Source organism: Loxodonta africana, chromosome 2, assembly GCF_030014295.1.
Source record: "Loxodonta africana isolate mLoxAfr1 chromosome 2, mLoxAfr1.hap2, whole genome shotgun sequence".
NCBI lineage: Eukaryota > Metazoa > Chordata > Mammalia > Proboscidea > Elephantidae > Loxodonta > Loxodonta africana.
The window spans coordinates 124,025,515-124,047,349 of NC_087343.1; the positions used below are offsets into that span (position 1 = coordinate 124,025,515).

A 21,835-nucleotide genomic window follows, 5' to 3' on the forward strand; every position below is an offset into this window, starting at 1 on the left:
GACAGAGCAGAATTGTCCTATAGCGTTTCCAAGGAGCACCCAGTGGATTCGAACTGCCTGCCTTTCGGTTAGCCGCTGAGTTCTTAATCACTGAGAGAAGCTTGCCTTATTTCTAAAAGCATTTTGCGTAACACCATTTTAGACTTAAGACATCTCAAACAGATTCTAGAGTTTCAGTAAACTCTTTCCTTGTACTTGCTATCAGCAAATTCACCTTAAAGATACACTTTTTGCACCATCTGTTTATCTTAATCAGTTTTTTAAGCATTTAGTAAAATTTCAATTAACTCTGAACAATCTAAGCTTGCTTTAAATTTCCAAGTAAGCTTACTGAACAAGGAAACCAACCAAAAACCAAATCCATTGCCGTCAAGTCGATTCCAACTCATATTGACCCTATGGGACAGAGCAGAACCGCCCCATAGGGTTTCCAAGGAGTGACTAGTGGATTCAAAGTGCTGACCTTTTGGTTATCACCCGTAGCTCTTAACTTAGCCACCAGGTTTCCACCGAACAAGTAGGCATCCATAAATCTCCCCATTTTAGGTTATACAACTTTCCATTCATTACGCCAGGACTTTTTGTTGTTGTTGTTATTACTGACAAAACATTCATGGTCTGTCTATACATTTAAAAGATACTAACTATCCTGTCTTTTTCATTTTCTACAATGAAGCCTTATTACAGACCATTTAAAAATTGATGTCGTGAAAGGCTTTTTATAATTGGTAAATCTTCAAAGAGAACTTTCAGTCTCCAGTATTTTTACATGAAGATACCTACTGCACTTGCATGGTGATTTTTTTTTTAATCATAGTGAGTATGTAGATAAGGAACCCTGGCGGCACAACACTTAAGCACTCAGCTGCTAACCGAAAAGTCAGAGATTGAAATCCACCAGCGACTCGGTGGAAGAAAAGACCTGGTGATCTGCTCCTATAAAGATTTGCAGACTAGCAAATCCTATGGGGCAGTTCTACTCTGTCACATGGGGTCACTATGAGTCAGAACCGACTCAGCAGCACATAACAACAACAAATACATAGATAACAAAATACTTGCCATTTCTACAATTTTCATATGTACAGCTCCCAGCACCCAGTGCCCTCGAGCTCAGTGACGCTAATTATGTTCATCATGTTGTTCAACCATCACCATTAACCATTCCGAATTTTTCCTTCACGTTGTGAGTTTTAAATGTGGTAGACTTATCGTCAGGGCTGTTTAGGTTGCAAGTGACAGTAATCAAATCAAAATAACCCTTGTAAAAAGGGGGATTTAAGGAATGGATACTGGTTGATGCCAGAGGCAGGGAAGCGCTAGGTACGTAGGACCAGAACCAGGGATGTGATGCCTTTTGCCAAGATAAGTAGTTTCTGTTTTCCTCTAGGTAGTGGCCTCATTCCCACAGATCTGTCTCCCTGGTTGAGAATATGGCCACTGGAGCCTGGGAACACATCCTTATAACTCTGTAGCCTGACAAAGCCAGATATCAAAGTACTAAGGAAAATGATTATATTCAGGCTGTTGAAGATTAGAGTGTCTGACAGGGAAGTTTTGTTTTATACTTTTATATGGAGGAATAGACAGCTTATAGGTGGGATGATTTTACAGTTGGGATTGTTTTTGTAATCGGGGGAAAAAAAAAAGAAGCCTCAGTCAAATGAACAGAAAATGTTTATCTCTGTGTCTAGGTAATTTCGGGGAAAAACCAATTTGGTTAATCATTTCTGAGACAAAGAATGGGAATTTGGAAAGCCCGTGTCTGGCCTTGTCATAGATAAACAAGGGAGTCATCTGTGAGTCTTACCTAAGTCATATGGGAAAGGGTGGTTCTTTGCAGTAAGCCATTTCCCAGAACATGGAAAGGTGGGGGCGATTTCTTAACCTTTGAAGCTGTTCAGGAGCATAGGGCTCAGTAAAGCTCAACGTGGCCAAGACAGAGAAGAATCTTCCCTACCAGCTTCAAGAAACTAATCTCTGGGAAGGGCTCCAATTGGTCATGTGTTTGGTCACGTGCCTATTTGTCCACTTCTGGCTCTATCACTGTGGCCCAGTTAGAGGACGCACTGATGATTCCATCTAGGTCATGCCCGCTTATATTGTTAGCGTGGTAAAGACAAGAGGTAATGGACAAAGAAAATAGCCACCACACTGGTCAAACTGCCATAATTTAACACCACTAGAACTATATTTGAGAACTTTTTTTTTTTTTCATTTTAAACACCAAGTTTATTTAAATGACAAGACCCTTGACCTGAAGGGAAAACTATACAGGATTCTTTTCTTTTAATTTATCCCTACTTAAAGGTAGATTGTCCTATATGCAACAGCTATGTACAAAGAAGTTATAAAATTGTCCTTGGTTTTATAATGATAAATGAAAAAACAAAATTCTCTAATCAAACAAGGTATGCAAGGATTTTTATGTCATTTTTTGTTAGGCAGTTGAGAAGCAAAATAACGTAGTGGAATATAAAGATAAGAGCTGAATGAGCATGCCACTAATGGAGAAACGGGCTATTTTCACAGAATCAGTATTTTGTTCCCATCCCATCTCCACTTGATGTCAATTAAAACATACCATTGCCCTTCAGTAAAAAAGAAAAAAAAGCAATATGCTTGCGCTTTACACCAGTTACTTTACCTACAATAAAGGAATGGGGAAAGGGAAAGAACAGAGAAAAACTATACTATAGTAGTCAGGATGTGGTGGAGCCAAATTGTGGTTTTCTAATTGAGAATGTGTTCTTGGTCTGCAGGCACAGAGTTCTGAAGTAAAGTAGCAGGCTCCCTTTTTAGAAGACACCTCCTGCCAGCTGCTGGAACACATCGATTGTATCTCCAACCTCTATTTCCAGTTGTGCAATTGTGTCTCTTTCATTTATTGACTGCCCCTCAAACTGGAATCTGATCTGCCTAATCGACAAACCCTGTCGTTCACAATAGGCTTTCATTAGTTTACTAAGTAGTATACGACTCGACGGCAGTGGGTTTAGTGGGTTGTATGTCTCTTAAACTGCACCACAGAGCCATCCTGCCCCACCACCTTCAAATTAATACGATTGTTGTTTTCAGTCTTGGCTCCTTCCTTGGGTTTGTTGTCAGCCATGATGCGCCCTGTAGTCTCCTCAGCTGCTGCTTCACAAAAGAGGTACCAGGTCCGCACTGAATGAGCACAGAAGCAGCACCAAGAGCACTGAGAACTTATTCTTAAGGCAGAAAAAGACACAAAACTTTTGTTCAAAATTAGATAGAGGCACTGTAACAAAGATACTGGTAAATTACCATGAATCCTTTTTCTAGACCTTTAAACGTTCCACGGAATCTCACATGATATTCCAATGTTCCTTCCTCTAAAAAACTCACTTGTACTTCTTTCCAGTTTTAATACCATAACATTGAAACAACAAATGTCAAGAGATTTCGGTAATATTTCAAGTTATTCACTGTTTTTCACAATTTTTTTTTTTTGTGCTTCTCACTTTTCCCATTCTGCCTTAAGACCTAATTTGGTTTAATGTGAGTGAGCAGTCACCAAGATATCTTAAACAGTGAAGTTATACAACAGCCCACTGTAATAAGGTTCCAGAGAAATTTGGCTTCTTGGACTAGCTGGTGCCTAGAGAAGCAAATGTAGGAAGTTTTAGAGTCTATGAAACACAGAATATTTAAACTCCTCACCTTTGCATACCACCAGCCCAACTGTAGACCTGGAAACAGAGCACAGGAAACCGTTTCCTGGATTAAATAACCTGTGATTAAATTAAACCCAACCAAATACAAGGATTCCAACTTGTATTTAGTCAGGTTTAATGTAATCACAGGTTAGTTGGAATCCTTGTATTTAGTTGGGTTTAATTTAATCACAGCTTATTTAATCAAACTCCTATTGGTAAAATCTAGCTGGTTTCTTTTTTTTTTTTTCTTTGCCATTGAAATTGCAACCCAGATGTTCCCTAGGGACTTTGATGCACTTGGAGAATTGGGTAAACTTGGCTTCTATATTCAGGGTCTGGAGTAGCTCAAAGACTGTTCTATACTTCTAGTGATTTAATTCTTTTTAGGTTTCTCTGTCTCTGTTCCTGCCCCACGTCATACCTGGATATGAAGCTACATCCACCTTTCTGGTGCCCATTAGAAATCCTAAACCACCAAGACTCTCATGATTTTATAAGATTTGTGGGCTACAGTAGATAGTTGTCACATCACAGATGATATGACCACTCTTTCTGGTTCAGATCAAGACCCTTTGCTCCTTCCAAAAGTCCATAATCCCTGTACATCACCTTGTGAAACTCTTTGGGAAGTGAGGTATAAAAACTGGTCACCACCCCAAACACACACACACATATATATGACTTTGATTTTGAAGCTCACCTAAGCCTATCTGGATTTCTCAGCCCCCTGGTATTCTGGCCCATAACATTTTTCTCAATTCTGTGAGACATCTTTTGGAGTATCTTTCTTGTTCATTTGACAGTCCTCAGAAAACTGGGTGTTGGAGACCCTGTCCCCTGCAGCAGCACTTGACTGACCAAGGTAGCTGCACCAAACAGGATCTCTTATCTAGGAATATTATGTTAGAACTGAAGGTCTTCCATTCACTTCCTCGCTTAGGGCTGGGCCTGAGGCACGCACATTCAAAGCAGAGAGGCACCCAGTGCAGAGAGAGAGGGAGAAATCTGCTTTACAGAAAAAGTATGTTAATTAAGATACTTTAGCCCCTGAAACTATGGCCCTGAGATAATCTTTAAACTTTAAACCAAAAATATCCCCTTGAGTCTTCTGAAAACCAAACAATAGTTTAGCTTAACTAGTGAAAAAAGTCAGCCTTAAGCATTATGCTTTTTTAAAATCTATCTATATGGGATAAAGGAGTCCTGGTAGTGCAGTGGTTAAAGCACTCATCTGCTAACCTATCAGCTGCTCTGTGGGAGAAAGATGTGGCAATCTGCTTCTGTAAAGATTTAGAGCCTTGGAACCCTGTAGGGCAGCTCTAGTTTGTCCTATAGAGTCACTATGAGTCAGAATTAACTAGACAACAGCGGGTTTGGGTTTTTTATATGGGACCAAACTGATAACAGCAACTCAGAAGAATAGATAGGAACAGGGCAGTAAGCTTATGTTAATAGGAGAGGAACAACTCAGAAAGGAGGGTGAGAATGGTTGTACAACTTGAGTTATATATGTAGAAGCTGTTGAATAGGTGTATATTTTGCTGCGTGTATTCTCAACAACAACAAGATAAATACATTTTTTTTAAAAAAAGATACTTTGGGCTAGAAGTAATACAAACCTCAGTTCAGAAGGTCTCATTGCCTGGATGTTTGTAATAATCTCTTTGTTGTCTCTGCTTCTCTAGTCAATGTTGACGTCCTCTGTGTTAATGTCTCATGTGTGACAGGTATCAAGTATGAGAACTTGGAGGGTCCCTCTGGGCCTCCCATCCCACAGTTCCCTGATGAGGGAGAACCCAATTCCAGCTTGACTACTCCTTCCCAACTCCTGCCTCTTGTTGTAGGTGCCCTCTCTCCTAGCCTACAGCCTTCTTTAGTAGGGTCTGTGGAGGCAGCAATGGCTCAGCCACCTACCCCAGTGTGCAATGGATCCAGGTGAAACATATACTCCCTTGTCACACCATACTACTTTCCTCTCTTGGTCTTTCCTTATATCCATCTCTCTCCAATTCTCTTCTCCTTTGTTCATATTTATCCCACCTTTGTTCAAAGTGGGAAATTGGCGAACCCACTGCCTCAGCAGATAGCCAGCTAAGGCACAGAAGGCAGGTCTCCCTGCTTGCAAGCATCTCCAGTCTTCACAAGAACCCTCTCTCTTAATTTGTCGTCCCTGGAGAGACAGTACCTTCCACCCCTTACACAAAGTTAATTCTACACTTCCTCTCCACTAACCACAAAGTAACTGCACTTACCATAAGGCACATCATCATCTCCCTCTCACTCATCCCCAGTTCTCCTCCTGAGACTGGAGGGATGAGAGGGTTGGAGTAGGGGAAGAGGTGGAAATGCCTAGGCTGTTTCTTTCTGCCTACTCTCCTGGGGAAGTTGGCTGGCTACGATTACTGGAAATTTTCTTAAGGATTTGGGTTAGTTAGCACTTTTTTGTTCTCAACTGTGGGTCTTAATCACCAATTCTAGAACACCGGGGAAAAATCTCACTCAATATCCTGCTACTACAACAATAACAATAATCACTAACATTTTTTGAGCTATGTGTTAGCCGCTGTAGTAAATATTTTACATTAATTATCTTATTTAATCGTCACATCAATCCTATGAGGTGGGCCCTATTCCTCCCCCTGCCCCCCGCCATTTTTCAAATGAGGAAACTGAAGCTTATAGACTATTGAGCCATTTGCCTAAGTTAACACAGGCAATATATGATGGAGTTGAAATTCAAGTCTTGGCTGCAGATCTGCAGTCTTATGCAGTCTACTATGTTCCCTCCCCAGATAAATATGGGAAGTTTGCCAGTCTAATAGTTTTTCAAAGATATACTCCTTGAAGTAGAATATTGTCAAACGGGATTTTTTTTTCCAAAATGCTTTCTAGAAACACTGAATCACGTCATGATTTCCCTTACACCTTTGTTAGTACTGAGTGTTGTAATTTCTTTTAATATGATACATTAAAAAAGAGAATTTTATTATTGTTTTAATTAGCACTTTAAAGAATTCCACGAAAAGTTGAACATTATATATTTATTTATCATTTGTATTTACTCTTTAGTAAATTTGTCTTCTAATCTTTGTCTATTTTTTCTGACTTGATTTGTGACAATGTATATATCAAGAATATTATCTCATTTATGTCAAATATGTTAAGAATATGTTTTCCCAAGTTGTTGTCAATGTATAACTTTTTAAAAGTTAAAAGCATACAAACATATAGTAAGGACATGCTTTTAATTAATGAAGGAACCAGTAAGAGGTAAAGCTGCTGCAAGGGAGAACTGAAGAGACAGAAGTGAAACAAAGAATGCTGGAATAAGACTGTTAAATTAAATTCCAAAGCCCCCAAATCCACTGACTCATAGCGACCCTATATGACAGAGTAGAACTGTCCCATAGAGTTTCCAAGGCTATAAATCTTGACAGAAGCAGACTGCCATGGAGTGGCTGTTCAACACAGCAATGAAAGCATAATCTTTGGGAATATATTTTCTAATAGACATCATTTCTACCAGAATTCGTTTGCATCTCTACCAAACAAAAATCATTTGTAATTTTTCAGTCTTTTACAAGTTAACATCTGTCTGGGCTCTACTCAGTAGAAAAGATAAGCCAAGCTAAGTTACATTTTCCTAGAGAATCATATGAACTTTAGGTGAGCTTGTTAGACAATGTCTTAGTATAATATTGAGAAGGTGAGGAGTAATCTTTTTGCTTTGTTATGGATTGAATTATGTCCCCCCAAAATATGCGTTGTAAATACAAACTTCTTTAGTTGTGGTTATAATTCCATTTGGGAATGGGTTGTCTTTGTTATATTGATGAGACAGGATTAGTGTAGGGTGGGTTTTGGGTCAATCTCTTTTGAGATATTAAAGAGACTAAACAAGCATGAGAGAGAGAAGCAGAGACCAGGGAAGAAAGATGCTAAGCCACATGAGGATCAGCTAGGAGCAAGCGCTCAGAAGAGTCAAAGACCTTTCTCCAGAGCTGACACAGACAGAAAGCCTTCCCCTAGAGCTGGTGCCTTGAATTTGGACTTGTATCCTCCTAAACTCTGAGAAAATTAATTTCTTTTTCTGTGAGAAATTTAATTTCTTGTGGTATTTCTATTACAGTAGCACTAAATAACTAAGACAGAATTTGGTAGCAGAAAAATGGGATGCTGCCTATTCACAATAGCAAAAAGGTGAAAGCAACCAAGTGCCCTTCAACAGATGAATGGATAAATAAATTATGGTATATTCACACAATGGAATACTACACATCAATAAAGAACAATGATGAATCCATGAAACATTTCATAACATAGAAGAATCTGGAAGGCATTATGCTGAGTGAAATTAGTTAGTTGCAAAAGGACAAATATTGTATGAGACCACTATTATAAGAACTGGAGAAACAGTTTAAACATAGAAGAAAGTATTCTTTGATGGTTATGAGAGTGGAGAGGGAGGGAGGGAGAGAGGTATTCACTAATTAGATAGTAGACAAGGACTATTTTAGGTGAAGGGAAAGACAACACACAATACATGAGAGATCAGCACAACTGGACTAAACCAAAAGCAAACAAGTTTCGTGAATAAACTGCATGCTTCGAAGGCCAGTGTAGCAGGGGCAGGGGTTTGGAGACCATGGTTTCAGGGGACATCTAAGTCATTTGGCATAATAAAATCTATTAAGAAAACATTCTGCATTCCACTTTGGAGAGTGGTGTCTGGGGTCTTAAACACTAGCAAGTGGCCATCTAAGCTGCATTAATTGGTCTCAACCCACCTGGATCAAAGGAGAATGAAGAACACCAAAGACACAAGGTAATTATGAGCCCAAGAGACCGAAAGGCCCACATAAACCAGAGACTACATCAGCCTGAGACCAGAAGAACTAGACGGCGCCCGTCTATTACTGATGACTGCCCTGAGAAGGAACACAACAAAGAACCCCTGAGAGAGCAGGAGAACAGCGGCACGTAGACCTCAAATTCTCATTAAAAGACCACACTTCATGGTCTGACTGAAACTGGAGGGACACCAGAGGTCATGATCCCTAGACCTTCTGTTAGCCCAGGACAGGAACCATTCCCAAAGCCAACTCTTCAGACAGGGATTGGACTGGACTATGGGATGGGAGATGTCACTGGTGAGGAGTGAGCTTCTTGGCTCATGTAGACACATGAGACTATGTGGGCAGCTTCTGTCTGGAGGGGAGATGAGAGGGCAGAGGGGGTCAGGAGCTGGCCGAATGGACACAAAAAAAGAGAGTGGAGAGAAGGAGTATGCTGTCTCATTAGGGGGAGAGTAACTAGGAGTATATAGCAAGGTGTATATAAACTTTTGTATGAGAGACTGACTTGATTTGTAAACTTTCACTTAAAGCACAATAAAAATTAAAAAATAAAAATAGTATGCTGCTCAAACAGATACCTAAAATGTGGAAGCAGTTTTGGAATTGGGTAGTGGGTAGAGGCTAGAGAGTTTTAAGGCACCTAACATTAAAAGCCCAGATGACTTAGATTCTACAGTTAGTAGAATCATGGACATCAAAGGCAGTTCTGGTGAGGGCTCAGAAGTAAGTGAGGAGAGCTATAGGAAAAGTCTCTATCATCTTAGAGAATACATATGGCACCAGCAACAGGATGCTGCTAGAAATGTGGATGTTAAATGTGCTTCTGGTGAGGCTTCAATAGAAAATGATGGACATGTGATTGGACAATAGAGGAAGGGCAATGTTTTCATGCAGAAGCAAAGAATTAATCTGAATTATGTTCAAGTATTTGGTGGAAGGTAGAATTTGTAAGTGATCAGTTTGGATATCGGGCTGAGATTTCTAAGCCAGATCTTAAAGAGGCTGCGTGGTTTCTCCTTCCTGCTTATAGTAAAACACGAGAGGAAAGAGACGGACTTTACAATGAGCTGTGCAAAATGAAAACAAAACTTAAAGATTTGGAAAACTCTGTTGTACAAACTAAGGACACATGTGCTAGAATGTTCACCAAGGACATGGCTACACAATCTTTTGTGAAAGAGATTAAGCCTGTGACTGATGGATCTAACCAACTACCACAGCTGAAAACCCATCAGCTTAGACTGAAGGGGACAGAGAAAGAACAAAAGGAAAAATAGCTAACTGCCTCTTGGAATTCTAAAAAGGCAGGAAAGAGGCCAAAGTAGCTACATCTATTGTCCTTCAAGAAATGAAAAGAACCATCCCTGGAGCAGTTCAGAGATCAGAAGAACTGCTGGAAGGAGCATGGGAAGCAAGGCCTTCTTGGTTTCAAAGGGTGGGGCCACAGCCTCCTTGGTTTCAAAGAGTCAGATCTTTATCAACTCAGTTTGGGAGTGTGGGGCTGCTTTTAAAGTATGCCAGAGAGATGGGGCCATTGCCCAAAGCTGAGGAGGTAGGGCTGCCATGCCCAGGGGCAGAAGAACGGGGCTTGTTGGGGCTGAAGGGGTGGTGTTGCCACTCAGAGGGACTAGGAGAATGGGGCCACTCAAAGCCAAGGGAATAGAATTGCCATCCCAGTGGGCCTGGAAGGCCAAGCTAAAGCCCAGGGTTCAAGGGCCTCCACCCATAAATTCAGAGGGTGTGGTTAACATCCAGAGTCAGGAGAGCAGAGCCATTGCTTAGATGGTCTCAGTGAACAGAGGATTATTTTCAAGCCTCGAGAGCTAATATAGTTTGCTCTGGGTTTTGGACTAGCTTGGTACCCGTTATTCCCTCTTTCCCTCCAATTTCTCCCATTTGCATTGGAAATGTCTACCTTGTGCCTGTACTATCACTGTACTTTGAAAACAGATAACATGTAGTCTAGATTTGACAGGTTCACAGATGAAGAGGAATCTTGGCCCAGGATGGACTATGCCTAAGGTCTCACCCATAATTGATTTAAATGCTTGAGAAGATGAGATTTTGGACTTCGAGTTGATTTAAGACTTTTTGGATGATGTGATGGGCTGAATGTGTTTTGCAAGTGACAAGGACATGAATTTTGGGTGGCCAAAGGGTGGAATGTTATAGATTGAACTGTGTCCCTCCAAAATATGTGTTGTAAATTCTAACCTCTATGCCTGTGGTTATAATCCCATTTGGGAATGAGTTGTCTTTATTATGTTAATGAGGAAGGATTAGTGTAGAATGTATCTTGAGTCAATCTGTTTTGAGATATAAAAGAGATTAAATAAGCAAGTGAGAAAAGCAGAGATGGGGGAAGAGATATGCCAAGGCATATGAAGATCATCCAGGAGCAGAAGCTCAAAAGAAACAAGGACCTTCCTTCAGAGCCTACAGAGAGAGAAAGACTTCCCCTAGATCTGGCACTCTGAATTCAGACTTCTAGCCTCCTAACTTGTGAGAAAATAAACTTCTGTTTGTTAAAGCCATCCACTTGCGGTATTTCTGTTTTACCAGCACTAGATAACTAAGTCAGGAAATTTCTCCCCTAAGCCTTGAGTAGTTACTTTAGCCCTTGTTTTCTACCCCAGAGTGTTTGTTACTTTTTTCCTGGTTGATTGGCATTTCCTGGATGAACTGTAAATAACTCAATGGTTTGATACTTCTTATTTAGCCCCGTGCACGGTGACCGGACTATATTATGCACCTTGCAGGGACTGGTCTGTTTACTATGCAAATTAAGCGACTTGTAGTTCACAGAGGAGATTGCTCAATTCATGGTTCTGCTGGGAAGACTATGCCATGAAGTTGACAAGGAGCCAACTCCCACGAATGTCTTTTGGGAGAGTCATGAAGAAAGAAGCAGCAGAGAGAGAGGAAGAAAGGAACCTCCTAAAAGACTTGTAGCACAGGTCAATGGCTGTAACACTGAAGACAGCAAGGAGCCTGGAAGGGGCCCTGTGGCAGAGAGGACAGCAACAGCTGAAAGCTGCTTCTACAAAAGCAGGTAAGAGAGCTGAGCAAGCTGCTATACTGGGCTATGACCTAGGCCTGTTAGCTGTGCAGAGGGTGAGGGCAGAGAGGCCAAAGGCAGAGATGCTCTGCATGGCCAAGAGGGAGCATGCACAGCTGAGAAAAGGTCCTGCTAGCAGGGCAAGAGGAGGCTAGTACAGCCAAGAGGAGGCTAGCATGGCCAAGAGAAGGGATTGCTAGTACGGCCAAGAGGAAGCCTGCATGGCCAAGAGGGGCTGTGCACAGCCAAGAGGAGGGCCTGCCTCCTTGCATGCCCCAGAAGAGTTGAGAGAGCTGTCCTGCGCTGAAGAAGGGAGGGAAGTGCTCTCTGCTTCAAGGGAGACTTCCAGACCTCATTTATGTGCTTCTGATCCTGATCTTGAGTTGTTTCTCTTACTTCCAATTTGATTGTGGTCCCAACCTGTAGCCTGTTACTTCCCTAATAAGCCACTTAACTTTAAGTATGGTCTGTGAGTTCTGTGTGGCCATTGCAAAGAATTATTGAGCCCAGCAGAGAAGTAGAAAGTATTGTGGTGGGGCAGGAGAACGACTGGTGTCAGAAATGGTGAATAAATTGGAGAGTGGAGGTATCTCTGACCCCCACCTCATACAAACTAGCTTTGTGCTGATCCTGGTTCTTATCCTAAGGAATATAAACAAGTCCCGACGCTACAACACAATCATATTTTCAAGGTTGTCCATAATTAATAAGTATTATTGTGCCTAAAAAACAGGATTGGGGATTTAACACTTTTAAACTAGCTTGACCTGGAATAAAGTCATCTTATCCTCAGGTCCCACGTGGCAGGAAAGGTGTAGTAGGGGGGATGGCTAGCCACAAAAGTGAGATGCATAAGGATGTGTCCTGAAGAAATATTAAGAGTATCATTAGGAATTTCACATGAACTTTTATAAAACAATCATCATATATCTGACTTGGCAATTAAAACGTCTGGATTTAGAGCACAGAAGTTTATTATTCTTACCATAAAGGGAGAGTGAGTTAGTTGAAGTGAGGATTTTCATCTCCACGAGTTTCCTTTACATTTGCTGTATGACATTTCTAAATGTTTGACCACATAGAGGCCTTTGCAAAGCACCACGTTAGCTCTCCCACCATATCTAGATAGGAACATTTTACACGGCAAGACCTTGTAGAACGATCCTGTTACGAGATATAGTATACATCTTTTTGGTTTTTTCTGCTCAACATTCATTCCATTAAGGTATTCCTCTAACTGTCCTCATTCTGGTAAGCTGCTAATTGTGGGACTGCACCCCTGAGTAGAGGGGTAGGCATCATCTGTGATAGGCCAAGCAGACTCTTACAAGGGAATTTTAATATTGAGATGAGGCACACAGGGACCACAAGGGGTTGAACTTGAGTCACCTGCTGACAGCAGCCCAAAGAGGTAGCATACAAGTTCCTAGTACTGAGATCTGTACTTTTTGGTTCAAGATCTTCTCAAGACTTGGGCATACAATTCTTCCTTCTAGATCATAAACTTCCAATAAATCCTTTGTTTATTTTTTTCTTTGCTTATGTCTTAGTCATCAGTGCTGCCATAACAGAAATACCACAAGTGGATGGCTTTAACAAACAGAAATTTATTTCCTCACAGTAAAGTAGGCTAAAAGTCCAAATTCAAGGAGTCAGCTCTAAGGGAAGGCTTTCTCTCTCTGTTGGCTCTGGAAGAAGGTCCTTGTCCTCAGTCTTCCCGAGGTCGATGAGCTTCTCAGGCACAGGGACCCTGGGTCCAAAGGACATGCTCTGCTCCTAGTGCTGCTTTCTTGGTAGTATGAAGTTCCCAACTCTCTGCTTGCTTCCCTTTCCTTTTATCTCTTGAGATATAAAAGGTGGGGCAGGCCACACCCCAGGAAAACTCCCTTTTCCTTGGATCAGGGAGGTGACCTGAGTAAAGGTAGTTTTACAATCCCACCCTAATTCTCTAAACGTAAAATTACAATCACAAAATGGAGGACAACAACACAATGCCGGGAATCATGGCCTAAGTTGACACATATTTCTGGGGGATACAATTGAATCCATGACAGCTTACTTTTTGTTAGGCAAAGGTTTTTGTTTTTTGGTTTCTTTTTTGCTTGCAATTAAGGAATCCTGAATGATATAAGGGAAGTGGGTGGTTCCATATTATCTCAAAATAAATCAAAACTGGAGGGGAATGAAAAGGGTGTAATAGAAAAAGCTCAAGGTCATAGGCCTTGACTAATCACTTAACATGTCTGATTCTCAGCCCCTACATTTATAAAACGGGATTAAACCCTACCTCTTGTGATCAAGTCAAGGATTCCTTGGGGACAAGTAACAGAAACCCAATTTGAACCATCTTAATCAAAAAAAGGAATTTCCTGGAAGGAAACTGTGGTAACCCAGTGAACCAACGGAGAAGACAAACAATCAAGTCTAGCTGGGTCTTTTCCTCTCTGTCTCTCATCTCTGCTTCTCTCAGCGTATCATCTTCCTTCTTTCCTACTGCAGACAAGTTTATGTTACCTGACGGGGAACCAGCAAATTCTAAACTCTCAAGTTCGCAGCTTTATGATCACTTCATGAAGCTATGCCACAGCAAAGTGTTGCATCAGGGTCCAAAGACTATGAGGATCCTAAGCAGCTGTGTCTGAAGGTAAGAGAACTTGACACAACTTTTGAGCATTTAGTTTTCAGGCCCTCTAAGAAATGGAAATTAATTAAGGAAGGCAGCTCTTGCCCCATTCCACGGAGCTTCAAGCATCATTCTCAGCCCCCAACCCAGGTTCATTTAGAAAACCTGATTTCATACCCACAGAGGCCAAGATCCCCTCTCTCAACTCCACTTGTATGGTCACTCCTTTTTCCAAAACAATTGGCCTCCTTACTTTGAACTTCTCCCTTATGTAGCCAAATTCTCCTATTTTACTGGATGGAGAAGAGCTCTTTGTGTTGTACGTAAAGACATAGGAAGGGAGAACCCACATTTGACTTCATACCAAGGCCCAATTTTATCAGTTACAACACTGAAGTTTCCTGAATAGTTACCACAAGTAGTTGTAAAATGTTATGAAAGGGTAAAAAACATTTTTATTTATTTATTTTTTTAGGGAAAAAACTGATTCTGAGTTCCAGGAAAGGTGGAAAGATCAGCCCTCTCTTCTATTTTGATCTTGGTGTAGCTGGTTTGTATGTGGTCAGAGTCACAAAATATTTTGTAAAAATGCTTTCACCAACTTCTGGTGCAGGACCAGTGCAAAATTTCAAAATTTGCAGGGCCTAGTGCAAAATTAGGAGTTTCCAGGTGTGCAAAGGGATAAGCACTTGACTACTAGCTGAAAGCTTGGTGGCTCTAGCCCACCTAGAGGCACCTCACAAGACAGGCATGGTGATCTGGTTCCAAAAAGTCACAACTTTGAAAACCCTATGGAGCAGTTTTCCATATGCATAGGGTCACCATGAGTCAGAATCTACTCAACAGCAACTATACAACAAGAAGTGCAAAATTAAAATGTGGGGCTCCTTCTTCAAAAATTAAGATTTTCAAAACAGTGACAGCAGAGCATTAAACCAATTAAACCCTTCTAAGCGTGGGGCCCTGTGTGACTGCATAGTTTACCCAACCACCAAACATGCTCTGTTCTTGTGTTTAGCCCTCTAACCATAGGCTCTCATAAACAGGCCAGGGACAGGACAGGAAACAGTCAAAGCATCCTGACCAACAGAAACTCAGTTCTGAGAGATGCAGGTCTCGCCTCAGTACACGCCTTTTATATTTTTTCCTCCCCTCCCCAGTTTGAGCCAACTTACATAACTAGAAGACACTTTCAGGAGATTTTCTCAGAACAAAGCAATAGTTTGCTTAAAGACTTAGAGTGTTCACTCTTGCCAGATAGAAATTACTTGCAGCTTTCACATGAGTTTTTCATTTTTACATATTAAATCTATCCGTTAAGTTTTACAAAATCTTAGTACCTCCATTGAGGCCCTCAAGCTCATGGGCCTCAATGGAAAGCGGCTACGGTGGCATAGTCTTGTCACTGAGAAAGCAAGTAATTGTTGTGCTTTTATTTTCTGCCTGGCCCTGTCTTACTTATCTTGTGCTGCTATAACAGAAATACCTCAAATGGAGGGCTTTAACAAAGAGAAATTTATTCTCTCACAGTTTAGGACGCTAGAAGCCTGAATTTACGGTACCAGTTCCAGGGGAAGGCTTTGTCTGTCTGTTAGCTCTGGGGGAAGGTTCTCGTCATTAATCTTCCCCTGGTCTAGGAGCTTCAGTGCAGGGACCCCAGGTCCAAAGGACATGTTCCACTCCTGGCTCTCTTTCTTGATAGTATGAGGTCCCTCTCTTCTCTGCTTGATTCTATCTTTTATATCTGAAAAGAGACGGACTCAAGATACAACCTAATCCTATAGACTGAGTCCTGCCTCATTAACATAACTGCCTTTAAGCCTGCCTCATAAAGGTTAGGATTTACAACAGATAGGATAATCACATCAGATCACAAAATGGTAGACAACCACATAATACTGGGAATCATTGCCTAGCCAAGTTGACACACATTTTGGGGGGACACAATTCATTCCATGACAGGCCCCTATGTTGAACTTTCTAGGAGCTTTTAGTTATTTCTCATACGCTTTCTAGGTGTGCAATCAAATAATCACAAATGATGTCATTTGCTTCCTCCTTTCGATTTGTTGTATCTCTTATTTTGTCTCCTGCCTTTTCATGTTTGCTGTAACGCAGTTTTTTTTTAAGTTTGTTGACAGCTAAAAGAGATTTTAATAACATTTTGTGGGAAACTTGAAAATATGAGAACAAAGCTCGTTTAGAAGAATAAATGCCTAAGAGCAATACAGAAAATTGAGGAAAAAGGAGGGTATATTAAGAGGGATTTGCCTTACCAGGTATCAAAATATCCTATGCTGTTGTTGTTTGCTGTAGAGTCAATTCCAACTTAAAGAACCCCATAAAACAAAGTAGAACTGCCCAATAGGGTTTCCCAGGCTGTAATCTTTATGAAAGCAGATCACCAAGGATTTTCTTGTGAGGAGCTGCTAGTGACTTAAACAGCCAACGTTTCAATTAACAGCCAAGTGCTTAACCATTGTGCCACCAGGGCTCCTTAAAATATCCTATAGAAGCATGGTAATTAAAACAGTAGAAGTCCTGGCACAAATAGATTTTTGGAAGAAAATAGAATGCATAGACTAAATTTGTCCGTATTTAATACACGAAAGAATGGCATTTCAAATCAATAGAGAAGTGATAGATTATTTAATAAATGGTATTTCAGTAACATAAAAATTAGGACTAAGGTAAAACCATGATAACAAAACTGTATTACAGTTGCAATTATATAATTACAAAAAATATATAAATAATCTTTGGACATAAAAGGCCATTCTAAAAGTGGTCCAAATCTGGGAATCCATAGAGGAAAAGACTGTTAAATATGCCTATATAACAATGCTAAAAAAAAAAAAAAAAAATCCTCCATAATGGTAAATGATCACAAAGTTAAAAAGACAACAGACAAATTAGGAAAAATATTTGTAACCTATAAAATAAAGGGTTTATTAATAATATTAAAAGTTTCTACAAATAATTTGAAAATTCAACAGGAAAATAGGAAAAAATTTGAACAGACAATTCATGAAAGAAGTACACTGTATCAATGATAATTACAAAAGGTACTTAATATATTGGCTTAGTTTGGGTTCTCTAGAGGAACAAAACCAATGAGATGTATATATGTGTGTATATATATGTATATATACATATAAAACTTCCATTGCCATCAAGTCTATTAGTGACCCTATAATACAGAGTAGAACTGCCCCAAAGGGTTTCCAAGGAGTAGCTGATGGATTCTAACTGCTGACCTTTTGGTTAGCAGCTGGCCTCTTAGCCACTACGCCAGCAGGGTTCCATATATGTATGTAGATGTACCTACATCATATCTATATCTATCGTATACATATCTATCATATCATATCTATATCTGGTGGTGCAGTGGTTACGAATGCAGCTGTTAACCAAAAGGTCTGCAGTTGGAATCCACCAGCCACTCCTTAGAAACACTATGGGGCAGTTTTATTCTGTCCTATAGGGTTGCTATGAGTCAGGATTGACTTGATGGCAATGGGTTTGTTTCATTTTTGTAAATAAAGAAAGAGAGAGAGAGGAGTTGATTGATTTACTTCAAGGGATTTGCAAATGTAATCGTGGGGCTGGCATGTCCAAAATCCATAGGCCAGGCAGCAGGCCAGAGGCTTCTGCAGTCTCACATTCCAAGATCCACAGACCAGGTGATGAGGAAAGTGCAGGGTCAAAAGAAAGAGAGAAAGTGAGCTCTGCCAGAATATCCGTTTATCCAGTACCAACTGATTGGTTGATCATATCAGATCACATCACAGAAAGTGATTACATTATGGAACAGCAACCAGTCCAATATCTGGCCAAACCACTGAGAACCATAGCGTAGCCAGGTTGACATAAAAAATTAACCATCACATATATGACTTATTAGATAGCTATAAGTTTAAAAGTTTGACCATTCTCTCTTAAAAACTTGTGAGCAGCCATCTAAGATACTCCACTGGTCTCACCCCATCTGGAGCAAGGGAGAATGAAGAAAGTCAAAGACACAAGAAAAAGATTAGTCCAAAGGACTAATGGAGCACAACTGCCATAGCCTCCACCAGACTGAGTGCAGTACAACTAGATGGTGCCCGGCTACCACCACTGACTGCTCTGACAGTGACCACAATAGAGGTTCCCTGACAGAGGTGGAGAAAAATGTAGAACAAAATTCTAATCACAAAAAAGGACTAGACTTATTGGCCTGACAGAGACTGAAGAAACTCTGAGAGTATGTCCCCCGGATGCCTTTTTAGCTCAGTAATGAAGTCACTCCTGAGGTTCACCCTTCAGCCAAAGATTATACAGGGTCATAAAACAGAACAAGACTAAATGGGGACACCAGCCCAGAGGCAAGGACTAGAAGGCAGGAGGGGACAGGAAAGCTGTAACAGAGACCCAAGGTCAAGAAGAGGAGATTGTTGACATGTCATGGGGTTGGTAACCGATGTCACAAAACAATATGTGTACTAATTCTTTAATGAGAAGCTAGTTTGTTCTGTAAACCTTTATCTAAAGTACAATTAAAAAAAAGGAAAAGTTTGACTATTCTCAGTTCTGGGGAGGAAATGGGTTTGGTTACAACCTATTTAAAGGGCAATCTGCTAGTATCTATCAATAGTGTACATACCCTTTGATCCAGCAATTCCACTTCTAGGAAGTCACCCTACAGAAACATTTAAGCATTCATTCTGTTCCTTCCGTCTTTGCGGTAAATGATCCAATTGTATAATAATAGGATACTGGTTGGATAAATTGTGGAACATCCAATCTAAAAAAAAAAAAAACCAGTTGCTATTCACTTGATTCTGACCTCGTAGAGACCCACAGAACAGAGTAGAACTGCCCCGTAGAGTTTCCAAGGAGCGCCTTGTGGATTGGAACCGTCAACCTTTTGGTTAGCAGCCATGGCACTTAACCACTACCCCACCAGGGTTTCCAAATAATCTATATAATGTAACAAATAGAAACAATGCATTAAATTTGTATGTGCCGATATGGGGAAAATGTCCGTAATACATTGAGGAATATAAAAAGCAAACTGAAGCACACAACAGATAGTAAGATATCATGTGCTCCAAGGTCACATCAGCATCCTTTCAACTCCCAAAACTAATCACTTGTAACCACCTTATACTGAACAACTTTTCTTTGGAATGCTGTACTTCTGCTCACTGGACAGTCTTCATGTGTTTGCTTACTGTCTGTGGAAAGCTCCATGTGCACAAGGACTTTATTTTTTCAATGCTCTATCCTCAGTTCCTAAAACATTTTAAGTGTCTAATAATTAATTCAAAAAATATGGAGTAACACAGATATATATATATGAACTTTATGTTTCAAACAATGTGGATTTAAGAGAATATCCCCATGATCTAATGTTAAATATATGTACAGCTAAAATATAATATTTGTGTCATCGTTTTCCAATTGACAAAGTTTCACTTATATAGTCTCATTTGGCCCTTACAACATCCCTCTGAAATACATAAAAATAATTAACAGATGCTTGCACTTCACGGTTTGTTAAAGCCATTCTTTCAACTGATGGTCACAGACCTGTTAATTTATCCCTTCCTGTTTACTTGCAAGGCTACTCCTAGTTTTTAGAACACTGCATACTGTCTTTGTATATGGAGTTCCGTAGTTCCAAAATGTTCTTCCCTGCCTCCGCATCCCCGCATCATACGTGTACTCATCCTTCAAAACCCACTTGTAGGCCCGACAGCTGGCCTCCCCGCTCTTCCTCAAACTCAGGGACCCACACAGCAGACACCTGCGATCACACACCACCCACTCTCTGTAACTGGAAGCTGCCTGAGAGACACTCGAGGCCCGTCTGGCTCCGCCCACGTCTGCGGCCTCCGGGGTTCGAAGTCTCCGCCCCCTCCGAGGAGTTTCCCAAGACCCAGCGCGGCACTTCTCAGCCGCGCTAAGATGGCGACTCCCATGCACCGGCTCATAGCCCGGAGACAGGCGTAAGTAAGGGACCGTTTCGGGCCCCAGGGTGAGCTGGAGACGAGGAGATACGCGTCAACCGACTGATGAGCGGGCGCTGGGATGCGGGGCCGTTTCTGCATCCCCACTGGGGACCGGCGGAGGGTGGGCGTTCTTTTTACACGTCACCTGCTCTCGAGGGTCTCGGGCCCGGGTGGTTAAGTTTGGTGCCCACTGTCTAGCGATTTCGCGGAGGACGACGTACGCTTATATAAGGTCCACGGGTCTGGACAGAGGTTGGTTTGAGGAGAGCCGCCGCATTTGTTTCCTCTGAAGGGGACGCCCAGGAGTTGGTTACTGAGTGGTTTCGTGACGGAGAGTGTGCCTCTCAGCCCACTCAGTCGACCACCCTACGCGCGACCAAGGGAGGCTTGAAGCTCTGATCGGACTCCACCACTCTCGCCGAGATACCCTTCAGCCCCCTGTGAAGTCTCAGCTCAGCTGACTTTTCCTGCCCCCTCACTATCGACTTCCCTACAAGCGGCAGAACTGTAAGGCCAACTTTTCTCCCACGCTATCCCCTGGTTTTCTACCATTCATGTACTCTGTCAACAAACGTTTATTCAGTACCTACTGCTCTGTGCAAGAATTTGAATGTAAAAAAAAGAGGTGTTCCAGATAGAATCCCTGCTTTCAGGGAGCTTACATTCTAGTGGTGGAGATAGTCAATAAACCAAACAAATTTAGTAAGTACAGTTAGTGATGAGAACTTTAAAGGAAATAAAGTAAGATAAAAAGGAGCCCTGGTGGTGCAATGCTTAAGTGCTCGGCTGCTAACCTAGAGGTTGGTGGTTCAAACTCACCCTTGCTCTGTGGAAGAGGGAGGTGGCAGTTGGCTTTCCTAAAGATTTACAGCCTTGGAAACCCAGTGGGGCAGTTCTACTCTGTCCCATAGGGTCTCTGTGAATTGGAATTGACTCGATGGCAAGGGGTATGGTGTGATGTGTAAGAGGAAAAAACCCACTTAAAATTGGGTGGACTGAAAAGGCATCTCTTAAAAGGTGGAATTTGAACAAAGATTATAAGGGAGGGAAAGGAGGCAGTCATGAGCAGACTTGGGGAAGAGTATCCAGACAATGGCATAATTGCTTTGAGGCTGGAAAAACTTAGTTTTAAGAACTGAAAGAAGGCCATTGTAGCCCATGGGCAAGAGAGAGTGGAACAAGCTAAAATTACAGCGGTTTGTGGCAGACATAATGCAGGAGCCATCCCAAATGTCCCCTTCTTGTAAAGCCTTCTACCAACATGCACACAAACAACCTCAGCCCCTTCATTCTCTCATCATTTCATGCCATCACTGTGTGCACATCTCTAATGCATAGATCACCATATATATTTGTTTATAGTTCTTTTTATATTTACATTTCTAATCTCAGATCCCTGTTCTTTCTCTTTTCCTCTTCATCTGACCCTACTCTCATGAGGAGCTCAAGGAGAGCGTGTAAGGATAAAGACTCAGGGAGTCAGAGAAGTAAACTTGGTTGAAGAGAACTTCAAAGTCACACAGTTCTGAGATCAAGAATGAGGTGATAATAATACTTAATAGGACTGCTAAGTGATGTCACCAGGGTCCCATATCTCCCTGTCTTTCTCTAGTGTGCTCTTT

The 21,835-nt window shown here is 41.2% G+C and overlaps 2 protein-coding genes across 5 annotated transcripts in view; one reads left to right on the plus strand and one right to left on the minus strand.

The window, feature by feature from the left end:
* Nucleotides 1-2,702: 2,702 nt before the first annotated feature.
* LOC100661400 (small ubiquitin-related modifier 2-like) lies at nt 2,703-3,941 on the minus strand. Of its 2 annotated transcripts, XM_010589931.3 has the most exons (3): nt 3,003-3,941; nt 2,933-2,970; nt 2,703-2,875 (listed from the first exon to the last, which is right to left on the minus strand). In XM_010589931.3, the coding sequence occupies exons 1-3, from the start codon at nt 3,110-3,112 to the stop codon at nt 2,799-2,801; spliced, it is 225 nt and encodes a 74-aa protein (XP_010588233.1). In that variant the 5' UTR covers nt 3,113-3,941; the 3' UTR covers nt 2,703-2,798. The 2 variants fall into 2 exon arrangements, with proteins under 2 accessions (XP_010588233.1, XP_003405064.1); XM_003405016.3 differs by having other exon boundaries at nt 2,703-2,970.
* A 15,975-nt stretch (nt 3,942-19,916) lies between these two features.
* The window catches only part of ZCCHC10 (zinc finger CCHC-type containing 10), a 29,912-nt gene continuing 27,993 nt past the window's right edge, over nt 19,917-21,835 (plus strand). The window contains exons 1-2 of one of the 3 annotated variants that reach the window (XM_023548190.2): nt 20,162-20,210; nt 20,506-21,755. In XM_023548190.2, coding sequence (XP_023403958.1) covers nt 21,751-21,755 — 5 coding nt within the window. In that variant the 5' untranslated portion in view covers nt 20,162-20,210; nt 20,506-21,750. The other 2 variants (XM_023548193.2, XM_010589936.3) reach the window with 2 other exon arrangements.